Genomic DNA, 20,047 nt, shown 5'->3' with positions numbered 1-20,047 from the left:
CAATATCATGTGATAATACTTCCATTATTCTTTATTTACACTTAAAGGTTTCATCATTAGCTTTTTCACTCCTTTTAAAATATCTTGTTTCCTCTCTTGCACTTTTTGAACATAAATCTTGTTAACTAAGTAAGATGGTATGTGTTTTGCATTATGAAGATATGTGTTAATAGTATGATTAATGATAAAAAAAAAAGAAAAAAAAGATCATTATGTAATTTGATATATTTATGATATTTTAGAATAAAAATTAAAATATCAAAATGCATGTGTAAAACTATCCCACTGTTACTGATTTCTATTAAGGCTTAAATGTTTGAGAAACATGGATCGTATCAAATGTTCTTAATTTGCATAAGGATGAGCTCAAAGATGAACTGGTGAAAGATACTTTTTAGGGTTGCAACTTGGGTGGATTGGCCTACATTCAATCAGGGTTCAACTTGATTGATGAGCGAGCTTGGGTTGAATTATGTAGAAGAGGAGTTGAGCCTGAGTTCGAATATCTCAACCCGACCTGAATTCGGGTTCAAGGTTGAGGGTTTGAGCAACCCGACTTAGCTCAAAGCCAATGCATATATACTAATATTTAAATATTTTTATACTAATTATATTTATTTGTTATTTAACTTTAAAAAATGAACACTACCAACCACACAAAATTTAAAATAAAATTCAACGGAAAAAAATAGTTATTTTTTTCTTTTAAGTTCATATAATTTATCCTCTACAACCCCATTTCATTATATTATGTTTCTACGAACCCTCTTTGTTATTAGACACGTGACGTTTTGTATTTATTTCATTACACTACATTTACGTTAATATTTGAAATACCTCTTAAAATTGCCACGTGTAATTCAAAGGAAAAAAGGGTCTACTTTAATTTGATGCCAATGGCTACTTCAAAGTTTTTTCCAACGTATTTAAAATTTGTTCTCTCCCGCCAAAAAAAAAAAAAAATACAATATAAATAATAAATAATAAATAAATAAATCCCCGGATTTTTTATTATTATTATTATTTTTTTTTAAGTTTCTGAGAAGCCTCTTGTACAGTGGTCACGAAAACTTAAAAAAAAATGCAGGAAATCTCAATAATTGCTCTGAAAAAACTTTGATAAAACCTAATATTCGAACGAAGAACACCACTGAAAAAAAAATGGCGTTGGAGCTTGTAGGAGGTGCTGCGATAGGTGCAGTTTTTGGAAAGTTGTTGAAAGAAATCTTAGCTGTGAGAGAGAAGATCCGCGAGTTCAAATACGACGTGGATAGACTCAAATTTACTTTGGAATTTATAATTTCCAGAATCGTAGAGATTGAAGTGTTAGATGAAAAATTAAACTATCCAAAAAGTTCAGATGCCGATAGATTAATTGAAGAATTGAATAAAGGGATCGATTTGATTCGTAAATGTTCGAAGGTTGAGAGGAATTTGGTAAAGAAGCGGCTGTATTCGGATGAATTAAAAAAATTGAATGATTCTTTGGAAAGGTTTTTCAGTTTGAATGTAAACGTTGAGTTTTGGAGCAAACGGATTTTGGTCAATTTGCAGGAAGCGAATGAGAAATTTGCTTCATTGAATTTGATAGAAAGAAGTGTTGAGATTGGAAATGTGGATCAGAAACTGGTTTTGAACAATTTGATAGAAACAAGTGTTGGGAGAGGAAATGTGGATCAGAAACAGGTTTTGGTCCATTTGCAGGACGTGAGTAGGAAATTAGATCAGTTGAATTTGATAGAAACAAGTGTAGGGAGTGGAAATGTGGATCAGAAACAGGTTTTGGTCCATTTGCAGGAAGTAAATAGGAAATTAGATCAACTGAATTTGATAGAAACAAGTGTTGGGAGTGGAAATGAGGATCAGAACGAATATCGGTGTGCAATTCCTGAAATCCCTAATTTTTCTGTTGGAATAGATGTGCCAATTGAAGAATTGAAGATGGAGTTGTTTAGAGACGACGTGAGTATGATCGGATTGTGCACACTTGCTGGATCTGGGAAGACTACATTGGCTGCTAAGCTTTGTCGAGACGAACAAGTGAAAGGTATGTCTATCTATTCAAAATTCACATTGAATATTTTTTTAACTTATGGTTATATGGTTTTTCTTAGTAGATTAAAAAAATTAATATTGAATTTTATACACAATTGAATCGTGGTGAAAAGAAGGAGAAGATCACTTTATTCACCTTTGATAAAGAACCTTGAATCTAAAAGGAAAATAAAGAGAATTATTCTAAGAAAGCTAACATTCTATTGATAGTCTAGATGTTGCAAAATGTATCTCTCACTATGGTTTGAAATATCAGAATGTATCTATCGATACATATCGGTATCAGCCGAGCTGATATAAAACATTGAATGTTTTAGGTATGTATCAATTGACACCCTATCGAAACTTTCATTAACCGAAAAATTCAATCAATACAATATTTTAAACATTGTCGCTCACCATCATTTAAATAGACTTTCAAACTTGTAATTTGGCGCAACTTCTACTAATCTAAAATAGTAAATCTTTCTAAAAACAAATTCAATCTTGTCTGAACTTCCTCTACTAACACTAGAATACTTACTAATGACCTTCTAAAGCAAATCCAGGCTCCAAATTACCCAGAAAAAGTTGAAATAGAGTGGACTTAAATGTGTGTTTTAACCCTTGAAACAATCCGTTTATTCCGTGATAATAAAAGTGCTCAATGGAGTGCCCGTCGTAAACTTTTTGAATTAGTGTTGTAATAGGTATTCTGATTTATGATTGCGAGGTTAAGCTTGTTTCAATTTATGATTATCGCAAAGTTATTTTCCTTTTTTTCCTTTTTACTAAATAGTTTTCTGATGCTCTCTTTTTACAGAAAGATTCAAGGATAACATCATATTCTTAACCGTTTCAAGCTTGCCTGACTTTAAAGTGATCGTAGAGGGAATATTTAAACGGCTGGGCATTGGAAATCAGTTGATAAAATTTCAAAATGACGAAGATGCAGAGAAGCAACTGAGATATCTGATGAAGCGAAAAGAAGAAGAACCCATATTGTTGGTCCTGGATGATGTCTGGGAAGAATCCTTCCTTGAGAAATTTGTGTTCGGAACTGTACGACATAAGATACTAGTTACATCAAGAACTGAATATAAATCATTTGATTTTACATATTCTTTGAAAATGTTGAGTGACCTAGATTCCACGAGTCTCTTTCGTTGCTTAGCATTCCCGCAAGATGGAAGCTATGACATGCCAGATGAAGATTGTGTGAAGCAGGTACCGTATTTATCTGTGATACACGTATGCTTATAATCTACATACATCAAGTCATATGGAATACGACCATTTCCATGTAGAACCTTAGCTATCAACCCCACAATACTCACACTCACACACTTGCACATGCACACATGGATCCACACACCCACCATGCTCCTACGTTGTTTTCTGAAAATAAATGTTATAGAGTCCCGACTTTGAAGTGGCTAGGCCACTTCAAAATTTTGGAGGAACCCTCCTCGTAACATGACATGTGGATTTTTGTATTTATTTCACGTCCCTACTTTTTATCAATATTTGAGATACCTCCATGAAGATAGCACATGTAATCAAAATGAGAGTATTCTACCAAAATTTTGAAGCAGGATGGGCGCTTCAATGTTTTTTCCGATGTCACATGTCCTCGAATAATTAAAGCAAGTACACCCCTGCAACAATGAACATTGACTTCAGAGTTATTCAACTTAATGTTTCAAAGTGATGCCCCTTCACGGATCCATACGCCCACCACTCTGCACACGCGCACATACATACACACGCATACCCACCTTGTTTTTTGAAATGTTACATGTTTCGAATAATTAAAAAGTTCATCCCTGCAAATATGAGCATTGATTTTTTTTTTTGATAAGTATTGAATTTTGATTTATTCAAATTAATATTGAGTGATGCCCTTCCTTAGTATTGTTTTATACTGTTTTTCTTGTAAGGTTTCTACAAAAGGAAAATAACATTTTGCACTTGATTGTTATCAAATTATAGATAGTAAGATGTTGCAAGGGAGTACCCCTGATTCTTAAGGTGATTGCTCGCTCACTGCATGGAGAGTCTGCAAGGAAGTGGAAAAGCATAGAGAAAACTTTGAGGAAAGGCTCCTCCATCTTCGACATAGAAAAGGATCTTCTGGAATGTCTTGCAACCTGTTTAGATTTCTTAGATGAAAATGTTCAAGAGTGCTTCTTAGATTTGGGTTCGTTTTCCGAGGACCAAAGGATCACCGCTTCTGTTCTTATAGACATTTGGGCTGAACTCTATGAACTAGATGAAAATAAGGCTTATGTCAACCTCCTTGAACTATCCTCCCGAAATCTCATTACTCTTCTAGATGAAAGTGTTGGGTATGTTGCCCTTCTCCATATTTTGCTACAGATGATTTTTTCTGTTTGATGATATTGCTGAATATAAACATCTTTACTATTACAATAAGAGAAGGCGGAGTAGAAGTGGTTTGAAACCAAAATTCGAGTGACCATTAATGCCCCGACTTGTATATTTAAATTTAATATAATCAGGTAAAAACCAAGAAAATTGCAACCTAATCATGTAGCTTAATTTTTAAAATTACAAATGTATCATTTTTTTTACTACTTAATCTTCAAAAACCCTTTAATCAAAATTTGTCACCTTCTAGTTTAGTATTAACCAGAAGAATGACTACCAATTTGGCAAAACTTTCCTAAGTGATGTGTTATTATAAATGAGTAATTAAAATCAATCATATTTCCTTGATTGCTATTAGTACTGTATTCATCAACTGATAGATTGGACATGGTGTCTCTTTGTTCATCAGAAAAGATGCAGGGAATATTGACGGAAACTTTAATGAGTTATTTGTTACTCAACAAGATATTCTTCGAGATTTGGCTATTTATAAGAGTCGGGATCTTCAAAACATAAACCAAAGAAAGAGACTGATGATGGGCCAAAGAAACGACAATATTCCCATGAGTCGGAAACAAGATGACCAACCCTTTGATGCCTGCTTAGTGTCTATCATCCACACAGGTTGGTTTGTTTTTGTTCAATTGTACATAACTGCTTCATTGTTGTTTCATCGACTTATGGAGTACATTTTGCAGATGAAATGCTTTCTTCACGATGGATCAAGATGCAATTTCCTAAAGTGAAGGTCCTGATCATTTCCAGAGTTTATCTAGAAAATGAGCAATTTGAAGGTTCTGATTTTCTTCGTAAGCTTAAAACCTCTTATATTGGTGTATTAAGTAGGAAGGTCATCTTACCAATGGTCGTCAAGAAAATGAGCAATTTGAAAGTTCTGATCATTTCAAATCGTGAATCTCATGATCCAGAACTAATTGGGTCTTCTTCTGTTGTTTATCTATCCCAACCAAAGATATTAAGGTTAGAGAAGATTAGGTATCCTTCCCTCCACAAAATCAATAAGCCATTGAAGAATTTGCAGAAAATATCACTAGTTGAGTGTACTTTTCGCCCTGGTTGGACTTTCAACAAGATATCCTATGTATTTCCAAATCTCCTTGAGATTGATATAAATTATTGCTATAATTTGAAAGCATTGCCTCAAAGAATTTGCAAGATCCGGCACCTTAAGAAGCTCAGTGTCACTGGATGTTCTTATTTAACTGAATTACCCAAACAAATTGGAGATTTGACAGAATTAGAGGTTTTAAGGCTGTGTGGTTGTGTGAATCTAATAGATTTACCGGACTCAATTCGAAGACTTGGCAAGCTAAGGTTCTTGGATATATCTGCGTGTACTGACTTGCAGAAGATGCCTGAAGGGCTGGGTGAATTATGCAATTTGAGAAAGCTTAACATGAGAAGGTGCTCAAGCGTGAGACGATTGCCAAGATCGGCTATGGATCTTAGGCATCTAAAGAACGTTATTTGTGATGAAGAACTGGGAATCCTATGGAAAGCTCTCGCGATGTGTCTCCCTGATTTGAATATACAAGTAGACTAGTTGCCTTGATTTTGAGTTGATCTTCAAAACCACAATCCTAAGTTTTGAAGAAATATTAGAGCACCTAATTGTCATTATGTATGTACCCTTGTATTTATATATATGTTAAAAATTGTGATTATATTATTGTGTATTGTAGTAAGGTGTATTGTGATATAATGAATCCTAATAGAGTTTATATAAAAAATAAAAATATGAAATTCTTATTAGAGATAAGCCCTATCATGTTTTTTTTGATAAGTTTTTTTTTTTTGTTTTGATTGATATGTACCAAGTCTGATTTTATTCTTAACATTAAACTAATCTTTGTTTTGTTGTATGAGGTATCACAACGCACCTTATCATAATGTATTAATACATAATTTTTTTTGTCATCGTTATCATCAATGCTTAATTTATGATAAATTTTTGAGGTTGGATTGTTGTCTCATCTCAACATCGCATGGTCTATGGTCAAGATCATAAGCACCATGTCCAACATTTTGAACCACCTGAATTGTTGTGATTGTTAAGGTTTAAAATCTCTGATTACATATAATATTGCGGTCAGTATAAAAATTAAGATTGTCTTGGCTGTTAGCTAGGGTTTGTGAGGATTTTGTGAGGGCGAAGGACGCAAATGCAATTATTAACTCAAAATACCCTTTCATCTTCAACCTCAAGAGAACCTTGGATTATCTTTCTGTTGAAGATGATTGGTTTTGAGTGTAGAAATCAAGTGTTGAAGTGTCTGATGTTGAGGAAAAAAATTAGGATATATATATATATATGGGTCGGGTTCCTGCAACACACATTGCGACACACATATAGACAATGTGTTTGTCTTATATGGGCAAAAATGTTTGGAATGGGCTGATTTTTTGTGAGGATGATCTCTGTGATGAGAGGATCATCCTGGCAAAAAATCATCAAATTCCAAAACTTCTAACCCCATCAAAATTGATTTACAAAAATTGGACGGTCTATAATTTTTCAACAAAAATTGGACGGTCTAGAAGTTTCATAATGAGCTGATTTTTGGCAAGGATGATCTCCTCACCACAGAGATTATCCTCACAAAAAATCAGCCCATTCCAAACATTTTTGCCCATATAAGACAAAACACGTTGTCTCTATGTGTGTTGAAATGGTTGTCGTTTGAACCTGATCCTATATATATATATATATATGGATATTTTTCTGTTGAAGATGATTGGTTTTGAGTGTAGAAATCAAGTGTTAGAAGTGTCTGATGTTGAGGAAAAAAATTTGGATGTATATATATATTTGACAGTTAGAACTGCACGTGGAAGGCGAACACTTCAAACAATCGAATCAAATTGAATTTTATCCGATATCCAATAAAATCAATCGGATTCAAATTCGGATATGTATTCCGAACATCAGTCAAATTTTGGATATTGAAAAAATCGTTCGGGTTCGGATTCGGATTCGAATATTCCTATATTTGATTCGATCTCACCTTTCTTATTTGAGATCAAAAATTGGCAGAAGGCATTGGAGCTATATGAGGACATTAAAGCCATTAAATTACGGCCAACAATTTCAACGCCGAATGCTTTGACAATTTCAACAATTTCATCTTTTTAGAACTTGGGTTTCTCCAAAATAGGAATTGCTCAGCTGACGCTTAAATTTGCTAATTTCTATAATTTCTAGTTTCAGCTTTGTAAATTGGCATATTAGACACGTGGCGTTTTGATGTGCAATACTTCCAAAATTGCCACGTGTAATTCAATGGAGAGGGCCTACCAAATTTTGATGGGAATGGCCGCATCAAAGTTTTTACGCATTGCACTTAAAACTTGTCCTTTAAGAAAACTTTAAAAAGTGCATAACGAACTCTCAAGATTTGCTTGGAAAAAAACACATTGAAGTTTCTGAGGGCCCTCCTCTTGCACAGTAATCAAGTAAACTGTACAACATTGCCTGGAAATTTTCTTATTGAAATGCCACGTGTAACGCAAAGAAGAGGATTCTACTGAAATTTTGAACCGGGAAAGCCGCTTTAAAGGTTTTTCCCCGATCACACTTCCTTGAAATTTCGTGGTCTAATTGTAGTACGTACATCTCTATAAAACCTAATATTAGAATGAAGAAGACAACCTAATTTAAAATTAAAAAATGCCGTTGAGAGTAAACGAGCTTCTAGGTTTTTGTCTAATTATTTTGAACAGTGCTGGGGTGACACAAGATTTATTGTGATTTTCACAATTCTGACGTGGACATACATATATAACCGTAGATGATTTTTACTTGTATCGTGAGGAAAAACATCTATGATTATGTGCACATCCTATGTCAGACTTGTGAGAATCATAGTAAATAATTTGTGTCATTTCAGTATTTTCCAACTATTTTATATTTTAATTTGTGATGGATTTTCTTATAAGGTTTAAGTCAATAACATATGTGTAGGTGTTGCTCTTGGAACTAATCCTTGGGCAAGACCATGGTTTATGGATTGGGCAAAACTCATATACAAGTCCAGCTCACTATCTACAAGGATAGATGGTTATGAAAAAAACAAAAAAAAACTTGAATCAAAGAGTTAAATATATAAAAAAAAAAATTATATATATATATGGGAAATGTTCAACACCCTATACTTTATCAAACGTGTTTTGTCCTACATGGGTTAGAAGTTTTGGAATGGGCTGATTTTTGGTGAGGATGATCTCTACGATTAAAAAATCCTCCTCATCAAAAATCAGCCCATTCCGAAATTTCTAGCCCCATGTTTACAAGTTGAAAAATCGTGGACCATCCATTTTTTGTAAATCATTTTTTATGGGGTTAGACGTTTTGGAATGGGCTGATTTTTGGTGAGGATGATCTCCTCACCATAAAGATCATCCTCACCAAAAATCAGCCTATTCCATATCATCCTCACCAAAAATTAGCCTATTCCAAAATTTCTAACCTATGTAGGACAAAACACGTTTGGTAAAGCGTAGGGTGGCGAACAAGACCCTATATATATTTAAATATTAGTATATAAGCATTAGCTTTTGGGTTGAGTCGGGTTGCCCGAACCCTCGACCAGAATTCAGGTCGGGATGAGATATTGGAACTCAGGTTCAACTCCTCTTCTAATTAACTCAACCCAATCACGTGCATCAATTAGGTTGAACCTTGATTGAATTTGGGCTAGTCCGCCCCAAGTTGCAATCCTAACAAGTATCCTTCACCATTTTACCTTTGAACTCATCCTTCTGCAAATTAAGAACATTTGATACAATCCATGTTTCTCAAACATTTAAGCTTTATTACAAATCAATAACAGTGGGATAGCTTTACACATTTATTTTGATATTTTAATTTTTATTCTAAAATATCATAAATATAATAAATTTAAAACTAAGAACATAATGATTTTTTTTTCATTAATCATACTATTAACACATATCTTCATAATGCAAAACACATACCATCTTACTTAATTAACAAGAGTCATATTTTTAAAGTGGAAGGAGAGGAGAGAAGATATTTAAAAAGAGCAAAAAAAAACTAATGATGAAACCTTTAGGTGTAAATAGAGAATAATTGAAGTATTATCATATGATATTGAGATTTTATTTTTAAACAATAATGGTTAATTTAGGGATGTTCAAAAAATCCGATATGGAAAACTGGACCGAGCCGAACTGATTATTTGTACTCGAAAATCGGATCGAAACTCGTAATTTATTCGGACCGAGATTTAACCATTTCTTATAGGGTTGATTTCGGTTTAAGTGTTTGAAAACCGGACCGAACCTGGAATCAAACCGGAAAAATCCAATTATCCGAACCAAAATCCGGTCGTTGACCTGATCCTGACACATTTAATATTTAAGAAAACATTTTAAATTTTAAAACCATTGAAATTAACGCTAAAGCCCATGTGACCAACTTGGTCTTTTATATATATAATAATGAATTTAAATTAATATATTGCAAAGTGGGGCTTTAAATTAATATGTTTCATAGCATACTAGGGACGGCTTTATGCCTATTTTAAATTAAGGTGGTGTTTGTTTGCGCTATTTTTCAGTGCTTATTGCTGAAAAAAATTAAATTCAGCACTTTTGTCAAAATAGCACGTTTGTTTACTCGTGCTTATTGCTGAAAATAAGTGAAAAAAATTCAGCACTATTTTGATGCTGAAAAAAAGTGCTGAAGCGGTAAGCACTTCGTTTTTTTCAACACGGACAAGTATGCCCTTTGTTTTTTTTAACATGGACAAGTATGCCCTTATTCTTAAAAGGATATTACCTCTTATATCCCATGGATAAGTATATAAATACCCCACAAATTAATAAACCCACACCATAGCTAAATTATTTTGTCTTATATGGGTTAAAAGTTTTGGAATGATTTGATTTTTGGTGAAGATGATCTCTACAATGAGGATATCACCTTCACAAAAAATCAACACATCTTGAAACTTCTAACTCTATCAAAATAAGTTCAAGAACCGTAAATTGTCCCTTTTAAAAAAAAAAAAATATTTTTAACGAGTTAGAAGTTTTAAAATAGACTGATTTTTGGTGAGGATGATCTCTAGACCATATAGACCATCCTCACTAAAAATTTGCTCATTCCAAAAACTTTAACCCATATAAAACAAAACAAAAAATGGCTATAATGTGGGTTGTCCTTATTAATTCATAGGGTGCTTTTATAATTACACATCCTTCATTTCCATCGAAAATTATTCATCCAAAATTAAGTTCTTTTAAAGTTGATTTCAAATTTTAGTGACTTGTATGACATTATTATTTTTAATTTGAAATTTGTGGGTTTTTATAAATAGAAATTATTATTTATAAATTGAAGATTATTTGAGTATTATTTATTATTTAAAAATAAATTGTATTTTAATTTTATAAGAAATAATATATTTTATTGTGTTTGATAATAAATAAGCATTTGAAACATGTAAACAATGTATAATATGATTGTAAGGGTAACAAAGACAATTTATCAGTTTCAGCAATGTGTAACAAACATGATTCAACATCTAAACAAACAACTTTTTCAGCACTTAAATTCAGCGCTTATAAGTTTCAGCGCTTAATGCTATTCAGCACTTATTTTTTTCAGTTTAACAAACAGCACCTAAGAGTGCTAGTGCGGTTTTAGGCCTATTTCATGAAGTTGGTGCGGCAATAATAACTCTCGTAATTTAGTATAATTAGAGACGACTAAGACTTTGGCTACAAATAATTTAATATATTATATAAAAGCCGTTAGCTTTGATTTAATTTAAAATAGTGGTAGAACACTGTCGACATATAAGTTAATTAATAAAAAAATTTATTTTTCGAGCATCCAAAATATTGAAAACAAACTATCAACCACACAAATTTAAAAATAAAATTTAATGATGAAAAATAATTTTTATTTTTATTTTTAAATTCATATAATTTATCTTCTACAATCATGGTGTTTAAACTTGTCAGAGACCGAGACATATTGTCCGAATTAACTTGATATCGAAATTGAACAAAATCAACTTATAAAATAGTTTAAGACGATCGTGTATCATGAAATAAGCAAGTCGTCTCGAACGATATTTTCTAATATCTTGGACGATACAAATAAGACAACACAGAAAATAATTAACTCATGAATTAAACAGGACGTATTGGACAAAATTTTCAAAATCTCGTTCAATTTAATCAAGACAAATGAGTTAAGACCTCAACTCTCTATTCTTTCACCTCCTAAATTGATTTTTTTAATTTTATATTTTTTAAAATTTATTTTTTAATAAAAATTATTTTTAAATTTTTTTAGATTTTTTAAATGATTAAAAATCATTGTCTCAATGTCAAACGAAACAACTCGAACAAGATGAATCGTATCGTTCGAATCACCTTGGTATCGGAGCTGAATTAAATAAGATGAGATACTAAGTTTAAAAATCATGTCAACAACCCCTATTTTATGGGATCATGTTTCTACTAATCCTCCTTGTTATTAGACACGTGGCGATTTGTGTTTAATTCATTACGTTACATTTCCGTCGATATGTGTAATACCTCCTTGAAATTGCCACGTGTAATTCAAAGGAGAGGGTCCACCTTAATTTTGATGCGAACGGCTTCAAAGTTTTTTCCCAAAAAATAGAAAAAAAAAAAAAAAGAAATAGATTGCCTACAATTTTTTTTTTTTTTTTTGAAGTTTCTGGGATTTTTCCCCCATCGCACTACCTTGAAATTTCGTGGTCGATCTGTTAGTAAGCAGTACATCTTTATAAAACCTAAATATTAGAACGAAGAACACAACCTAATTTAGAATTAAAAATGCCGTTGGTAGTAGAAGAGCTTCTAGTAGGAGCTGCGGTAGGTGCAGCTGCAAGCGAGCTATTGAAAGCAATCTTAGATGCGAAAGATAAGACCTCCTCCTTCAAATCCTCCATGGATACACTCAAATCTACTCTGGAAACTATAATTCCCAAAATCGAAATGATTAAACTGTTAGATGGAGGATTAAATACTGATATCGATAATTTAAGTTCAGAATTGAAGAAAGGGAGGGATTTGGTTTGTAAATGCTCGAAGATTAACAGGTTCAACATCTATCAGAAGTATCGGTATGCCAAGAGATTAGAAAAATTGGATGTTTCTTTGCGTGGGTTTTTTTCTTTGAAGGTAAACGTTGAGATTTGGAGCGATACGAAACGGATTTGGGCCCATATGCAGGAAACATGTGTTATGAGTGGAAAAGTGGATCAGAACGAATGTCGGTGTGCAGTTCCTGAAATCCCTAATTTTTCTGTTGGAATGGATGTGCGAATTAAAGAATTGAAGATGGAGTTATTTAGAGACGATATGAGTATGATCGGATTGTGCGCACTTGGTGGTTCTGGGAAGACTACATTGGCTGCTAAGCTTTGTCGAGACGAACAAGTGAAAGGTATATATATCTATTCGAAATTTCGAACAACATTTTTTTTTAATTTATGGTTTGTTGGTTTTCCTTAGTAGATTAAAAAATTTCACATTGAATTTTATAGACAATTGAATCGTGGTGAAAAGAAGGAGAAGATCACTTTATTCATCTTTGATAAAGAACCTTGAATCCACAAAGAAAACAAGACAATTATTCTAAGAAAGCTCAGGTTCTAATGTATCTCTCATTATGGTTTGAAATATCGGAATGTATCTGTTGATCCGTATCAGTATCTCTTGAGCAAATATGAAACATTGAATGTTTTAGGTATATATCAATCGATACCATATCAATATTTTCATAAACCGAAACATTCAATCAATACAATATTTTAGATCTTGTCTCTCGCCATCATTTAAATAGACTTTCAAACTTGTAATTTGGCTCCACTTCTACTAATCTTAAATAGTAAAACTTTGTAAAAAAATTTAATTTCGTATAAACTTCTTCTACTAACCCTAGAATACTTACTAATGCCCTTCTAAAACAAATCCAAACTCCAAATTACCTGAAATAATTAAAACAGAGTTGACTTACAAGTGAATTTTAACCCTTGAAACAGCCTTTTTATTTTATATTATAGGTAAAGATAGATTAGTGGTTAGCATAAGTAGTATGGGTTCGAGGCAAGGGCGGAGCCAGGATTTTGTCTACGTGGGGTCAACTAAGAACTTATTAATAATATTAACTTTTATTTGATAAAATCTACCAAAATCAACTTCTACTATATGTATCTGCAATAATTTTATGACATGGATCCCCACTCCAAGGTTTGGTTACCATTGACTTGTGATCAAAATATGAGAACTCGTTAGAAACAATTGTGAAAACTTTTGCATATAGATTAGTGATTGATTTTTTTGTGTGGAAACAATGTAAACATTTTGTATAAATGCTATGTGTTAATAACATTCCGTGGAGTGGATCCTAACCGCATCAATTTGTGGCATCCAAAAATCTGATCTGGCACCACAGGGTTATAAAGGAAAAAAATCTAAAAACTTTGAAAAACAAACGTTAATTTTTATCGTTGAATTTTAGTTTTAAATTTGGGGGTTCAGTAACCATCTATTTTTAACACATTTGATAAGGCTCAATTTTTATTTATTTTTGAAGTTTTTTTCTTTTTGAATTGATGTTTTCCATGAAATCTAGAAGATTGTGGTGTTGGATTGCAAATTTGATAATCCATATAGGCCCCACGATCCTTAGTAAGATTTAAAATCTTACTAAATTAGTCATGCTCCCTTAGTTCATAAAGGATGGTTTGTTCACTAACAAACTTGATAAAATAAGGGAGTTTTTGTAATAAAATTGCAACAGATAGGTCTACCCAGTAAAGCTCTCTTCAATTTTTTTTTTTAATTATTCAAAATTCCTTCTAAATTTTAGAAATTTCTGTGTGGGCGAATTCTTAAGAAATTATTTTAAATTATTAATAACCTATTAGGGTTTTTAAAATTCTTGTGGGGGCAATAAGAGATTTTAGAAACTTTTGTGGGGGTAAACTCTTAGGAAATCAATTTTTCATTATAAATTGCGAGTTACTCCTTAAGGTTTTATAAAAAGTCTTGTGGGGCAACTGCCCCCATTGTCCCCACTGTAAATCCGCCCTTGGTTTGAGGGGGCTTGAACCTAGGATGTGGCACATCTTAGCCTTATTTTTTTTCTTCGTGATAATGAATGTGGTCAATGGTCTTTGGTATTCTCTGTGTTGGAGTGTTCGTCATATACTTTTCAAATTGGTGTTGTAATAGTTATTCTGATATATGATCGCGAAGTTATGCCCGTTTCAATTTTTGATTATCATGAAGTTATTTTCTTTTTCTTTTTTCTCCTTTTTTACTAATAGCTTTCTGAAGCTCTCTTTGTACAGAAAGATTCAAGGATAACATCGTATTCTTAACCGTTTCACGCTCGCCTAAAATGCAAGTGATCGTAAAGGGGTTATTTAAACGGTTGGGCGGTGGAAATCGTTTTCTAAAATTTCAAAATGACGAGGATGCAGTGAAGCAGCTGGGATGCCTGATGAAACAAAAAGAAGGAGAACCCATATTGTTGATCCTGGATGATGTCTGGTCAGAATCATTCTTTCAGAAATTTGCGTTCAGAACTGTAGGATATAAGATACTGGTTACATCGAGAACTGAATATAAAACATTTGATTCTACATATTCTTTGAAAATGTTGAGTGACTCAGATTCCATGAGTTTCTTTCGTCACATAGCATTCCCACAAGATGGAAACGGAAACTTTGAGAGGCCAAATGTAGATGAAGATTGTGTGAATGAGGTACCTTATTTATCTGTGATACTCACATGTATGCTTACAATCTATTTACATCAAGTCCTCTAACCTTTGGTATAAACCACACAATACTCACACACGTGCACATGCATGCACGGATCCACACATCCACCACATGCCTACCTTGTTTTCTGAACAAAATGATTTAGAGTCTGACTTTGAAGCATCCATGCCGCTTCAAAATTTTGGAAGAACCGTCTTCGTAACATGACACGTGGTTCTTTGTATTTATTTCACGTCCCTAGTTTTTATCAATATTTGGGATACCTTCTTGAAGATACCACATGTAATCAAAAGGAGAGGGTTCTACTGAAATTTTGAAGTGGGATGGGCGCTTCAAACTTTTGATTTATTCAACTTAATGTTTGAAAGCAATGCCCTTCCATATATTGTGTTTCACAGCGTGTATGCACATGCATGCAGGGATCCACACATCCATCACTGTGCAAATGCTCACACCTACGTACACACACATACCTTGATTTCTGAAAATGTTACATGTTTCAAATATTTCAAAGTTGACCCCTGCAAATGTGAGCATTGAATTTATTTATTTATCCTTTTGATAAGTATTGAATTTTGATTTATTTAAATTAATATTTAGTGATACCCTTCCTTTATTGTGTTTAGACTGTTTTTTTTTTATATGTTTCTATAAAAAGAAAATTACAGGTTTTACTTTATTGTTATCAAATTATAGATAGTAAGAGGTTGCAAGGGACTACCCCTGACTCTTAAGGTGATCGCTCTCTCATTGTGTGGAGAACCTGCAAGGAAGTGGAGAAGCACGGAGAGTATATTGAGGAAAGGCTCCTCCATCTTCAACGCACACAAGGAACTTTTGGAATGTCTTGCACCCAGTTTAGATTTCTTAGAATATGATCTTCGAGAGTGCTTCTTGGATTTGGGTTTGTTTTCCGAGGACCATTGCATCCCTGCTGATGTTCTTATAGACATTTGGGTTAGACTCTATGAACTATCTGAAGATGATGCTTTTGTCAACCTCCTTGAACTATCCTCCCGAAATCTCATTAATCTGGACAAAAGAGCTAGGTATGTTGCTCTTCTCCATATTTTGCTACAAATGATTTTCATTGTTTGATGATATTGCAGACTGATATAACATACATATCTTTACTATTATAATAAGAGAAGTTGCAGTACAAGTGGTTTGGAACCAAAATTCGAGTGGCCATTAATGCCCCCACTTGTATCTTTAAAATTAATATAATCAGGGTCATTTTGGTAAAACCAAGAAAATTGCAACCTAATCATGTTGCTGAATTTTCAAAATTACAAAAGTGTCTTTTTTTTTAAACTATGGAATCTTCAAAAACCTTTTAAGCAATATTTTAAATTAGAAATAAGTTCTTTTGCCACCTAGTTCAGTATTAACCAGGAGAATGACTACAATTTTGGTAAAATTTTCCTGAGTGATGTGTTATTATAAATGAAGAATTAAAATCGATCATATTTCCTTGATTGCTATTAGTACTATATTCATCAACCGACAGGTTGTAGATGGTGTTATCTACATGTATCTTAAAGAAACACGTCTTTCTTTGTTCACCAGAAAAAAAGCAGGAGAGATTGGCGGAAGCTTTACTGATCTAATTGTTACCCAACACGATGTTCTCCGAGATTTGGCTATTTATAAGAGTCGTGAGCATCAATACATAAACCAAAGAAAGAGATTGTTGATGGACCGAAGAGAAGACAATATTCCCAAGAGTTGGAGGGAACAAGATCACCGACCCTTTGATGCCCGCTTAGTGTCTATCCACACAGGTTTGTTCATCTTTTGTTCATTTGTACCAACCTACTTCATTGTTGTTTCTGACTTATGGTGTATACTTTGCAGACGAAATGTTTTCTTCAGGATGGAACGATATGCAATTTTCCAAAGCCAAGGTCATGTTGTTGAGTTACTCAGCAAAGAACTACACCTTACCCAGTTTTATCGATAAAATGAGCAAATTGAAGGTTCTGATCATTTCAAATGATGGATATAACTTATTAAGATTAACTGGGCTGTCCTCTCTTCGTTATCTACCCCAACTAAAGACATTAAGGTTAAAGAGGATTGTGAGTCCCAGCATCAAAATCACAGAGCCATTGAAGAATTTGCAGAAAGTATCATTCGTTGAATGTCATTCTTTCACTCGTTTGGACTTCGACAATATATCCTATATATTTCCAAATCTCATTGAGATGGATATAGCCTATTGCTCTCTTATAAGAGCATTCCCTCAGCAACTCTGGAAGATCCAGCACCTGAAGAAGCTCAGTGTCACCAACTGTGATTTACTTTACTTATCAGAAAAAATTGGAGATTTGACGGAATTAGAAGTTCTAGGGGTACGTGGTTGTTGGTATCTAAAATATTTACCTGATTCACTTCGAAAACTTGGCAAGCTAAGGTTCTTGGATATATCTGGATGTACGAACTTGATTAGTCTGCCTGAAGCGATAGGTGACTTATGCTGTTTGAGAAAGCTTGACATGAGATGGTGCCCAAGTATGCGACGATTGCCAAGATCGGCCATGGATCTTAGGCATCTAAAGGAAGTTTTTTGTGATAAAGAAATGAGCATCCTATGGGAAGCTCTCACTCTCCCCGATCTGAATATAAAAGTGTCTGGAGACGACTTGGATTGGATTCTAATTTGATCTACATTGTCAGAATCTTAACTCTTGGGAAATATTGGAGCACCTAATTGTCGTTATATATCTATCCTTTTATCACATTGTTTGCCATATGTTAAAAATTGTGATTATGTTATCGTGTATTTAATAAGTTGTATTATGATATAATGAACCCTAATAGGATTTATATAAAGTTAGCATTATAAAATCCTTACTTGAGATATCTAGTGTAATTTTTTCTATGTTTTGGTGTATCACAATGCACCTTCTGTTGGGCTTTGTGGAGCCTAGTTATATTTTGATCCGGTTGACGACCCGACCCGACCCGAATAATGTTTGCGTGGTATTTTTATGGGATATTTTCTGAGGCTTAATCCATGGGAAATTTTTTTTTGGGCCCGTTTTGTAACCCATTGTGTATCTTGTGCGCAGTATATAGAAGCCGTTTTTTGGTGATTAGGGTTTTTTAAGGGTTTTGATTGTCGTCTTTGAGACTTGAGCCGCATTTTTGTAATTCTTCTCGAAATAGTGAAATCTCTACAACTCCGTGGACGTAGGCAAATTGTCGAACCACGTAAATACTGTCTTGTGCGTGTGATTGTTTTCTTTTTTCGACGTGTGTGTTTTTTCTCTATTTCTTGTTTCTCACAGGTTGGGAATTTCGGGTTGAATTCCTTACACCTTCTTATACTCTCAAGTCTTAGAGCTCCCACAGTTTTAAAATTTGGTATCTCTTGTCTCGTCCCCAGTTGCTACCGAGCTGATTTGTCTGAGTTATATTGCTTGATAAGAGAGAAATCATTTAACTCGATTTTAAAATTATATACTAATATATATTTTATTCAAATAAATTACTTTTCTTATCATAAGGTGGATTAGAATATGCTCGGTCACAAAATCTTATTTTCACAGATAATAAATATTTAAATCATTAAAATAAATTTATCAAAAAAATACAAAACTCAGTTTCAAGGCATTGAAGCCATATGAGGACATTAAGGCCATTAAATTGCAATCAATAGTTTCAACGTTGAATACTTTGATCACCGCCGTTGTTTATCTGGATTTCTCCAATTTCATAATGTCCAATCAACTACATCCCACAATACTTTTCATGCTCTAGAATATTGATTTGACAAAACTTTGATTTTGGTTTCCCTAACTGTTTTTTGAGCTTTTCAATAGTATTTTCCAAAATAGCAATTGCTCTTAGTTCAGCTCGGTAAATTGGCATGTTGGCCTTCCTTCTATGTCCATCCATCCTAACAGGCCCTTGTTTGTCTGTGTGTGTGTGTGTTTGATAAGGGTGATTCTACAACCCAATCCTATCTACCATAAAATCATCAAAAAGTACAACCCCCCTAAAGGCCTAACAATTACAATAACATCTTAAAGTGGGGTTCCTTGCTCTCAAAAACCCGATGATTCTCTTTCCACAACATCCAACAAATGGCAAAGGGAGATATTTGTAATCTCTCTATTCTCACCATGATTTTAAAACTCGTATTGATGTCTTATCTCGTCCATGAATGAGACTGGGCCGTCTCGGACGAGTTTTCCGACACGTTTGAGTTGTCTCATTCAAAAATGAGAAAAATGAAGTGTGGTTTTAAATCTCATTTGATACGTTTGACTTGTCCATCCGTCTCATTTCATGGACGATACCGAGACATATCGGACAAGTTGTCTCAGCCTCTGACAAGATTTAAAATCATGATTCTCACTGCCCTTAATAATCTCAATAATAAATTAAATTTGATCTCCTTGAAGGAATGTGCTTACGGAGGTTTGACTTGGCTTATTCAATTGAGGAGTGTGTTCTATCATTCAACTCAGGAAAATCACAAATCGACAATAAAGGGTATTCAATTTTCCCCATCACAGAATCGTGGATAATTTGCCTTGGGATACGCAGAACCATAAATCTTTTTCTTGTATAATGGTATTCACTCACACACAAAAGAAAAAAGAAAAAGAAATATACAGAGAAAAGTTTGATCCAATGCCAGAGAGAATGATGATGATTTGAAGTACTAGTTTTTAGGTGAAAAACTCAAACGGTTCTCACAGTCTATTCATTCTTAAAAGTAATTACAGCTCAATTCAGTTCTGTATAATGATTGGCAGTCTAAGATCCAGCCAAACAAATTGAAACAAGTTTCA

General features: G+C 33.5%; 2 protein-coding genes across 3 annotated transcripts in view; both read left to right on the top strand.

Annotated features, from left to right (window-relative positions):
- The first annotated feature begins 1,124 nt into the window (after positions 1-1,124).
- On the top strand, positions 1,125-6,058 carry LOC147405214 (putative disease resistance protein At5g66900). Its single transcript, XM_086441431.1, has 4 exons — positions 1,125-2,047; positions 2,858-3,261; positions 4,027-4,382; positions 4,835-6,058. The coding sequence occupies exons 1-4, from the start codon at positions 1,162-1,164 to the stop codon at positions 5,169-5,171; spliced, it is 1,983 nt and encodes a 660-aa protein (XP_086297557.1). The 5' UTR covers positions 1,125-1,161; the 3' UTR covers positions 5,172-6,058.
- A 6,114-nt stretch (positions 6,059-12,172) lies between these two features.
- LOC147405210 (putative disease resistance protein At5g66900) overlaps positions 12,173-20,047 on the top strand; it is a 57,303-nt gene continuing 49,428 nt past the window's right edge. Inside the window, exons 1-5 of one of the 2 annotated variants that reach the window (XM_086441429.1) lie at positions 12,173-12,895; positions 14,808-15,223; positions 15,939-16,291; positions 16,812-17,026; positions 17,100-18,105. In XM_086441429.1, the coding sequence (XP_086297555.1) occupies positions 12,283-12,895; positions 14,808-15,223; positions 15,939-16,291; positions 16,812-17,026; positions 17,100-17,908 (2,406 nt within the window). In that variant the 5' untranslated portion in view covers positions 12,173-12,282 and the 3' untranslated portion in view covers positions 17,909-18,105. Of the gene's footprint in view, positions 12,896-14,807; positions 15,224-15,938; positions 16,292-16,811; positions 17,027-17,099; positions 18,106-20,047 lie in introns of those variants that run through there. The other variant, XM_086441428.1, reaches the window with a different exon arrangement.

This window comes from Akebia trifoliata, chromosome 4 (genome assembly GCF_017979445.1).
Source record: "Akebia trifoliata isolate Shusen 1 chromosome 4, ASM1797944v1, whole genome shotgun sequence".
In the NCBI taxonomy this organism is placed as follows: Eukaryota; Viridiplantae; Streptophyta; class Magnoliopsida; order Ranunculales; family Lardizabalaceae; genus Akebia; species Akebia trifoliata.
This window is presented reverse-complemented; position numbering and strand designations above follow the sequence as displayed.

Excerpts from the sequence above, each read along its gene's own strand:
- LOC147405214 (XM_086441431.1), top strand. The coding sequence starts at position 1,162 with ATGGCGTTGGAGCTTGTAGGAGGTGCTGCGATAGGTGCAGTTTTTGGA. Across the intron at positions 2,048-2,857 it reads TCGAGACGAACAAGTGAAAG|AAAGATTCAAGGATAACATC; the intron begins GTATGTCTATCT and ends CTCTTTTTACAG. Across the intron at positions 4,383-4,834 it reads CTTCTAGATGAAAGTGTTGG|AAAAGATGCAGGGAATATTG; the intron begins GTATGTTGCCCT and ends TTTGTTCATCAG.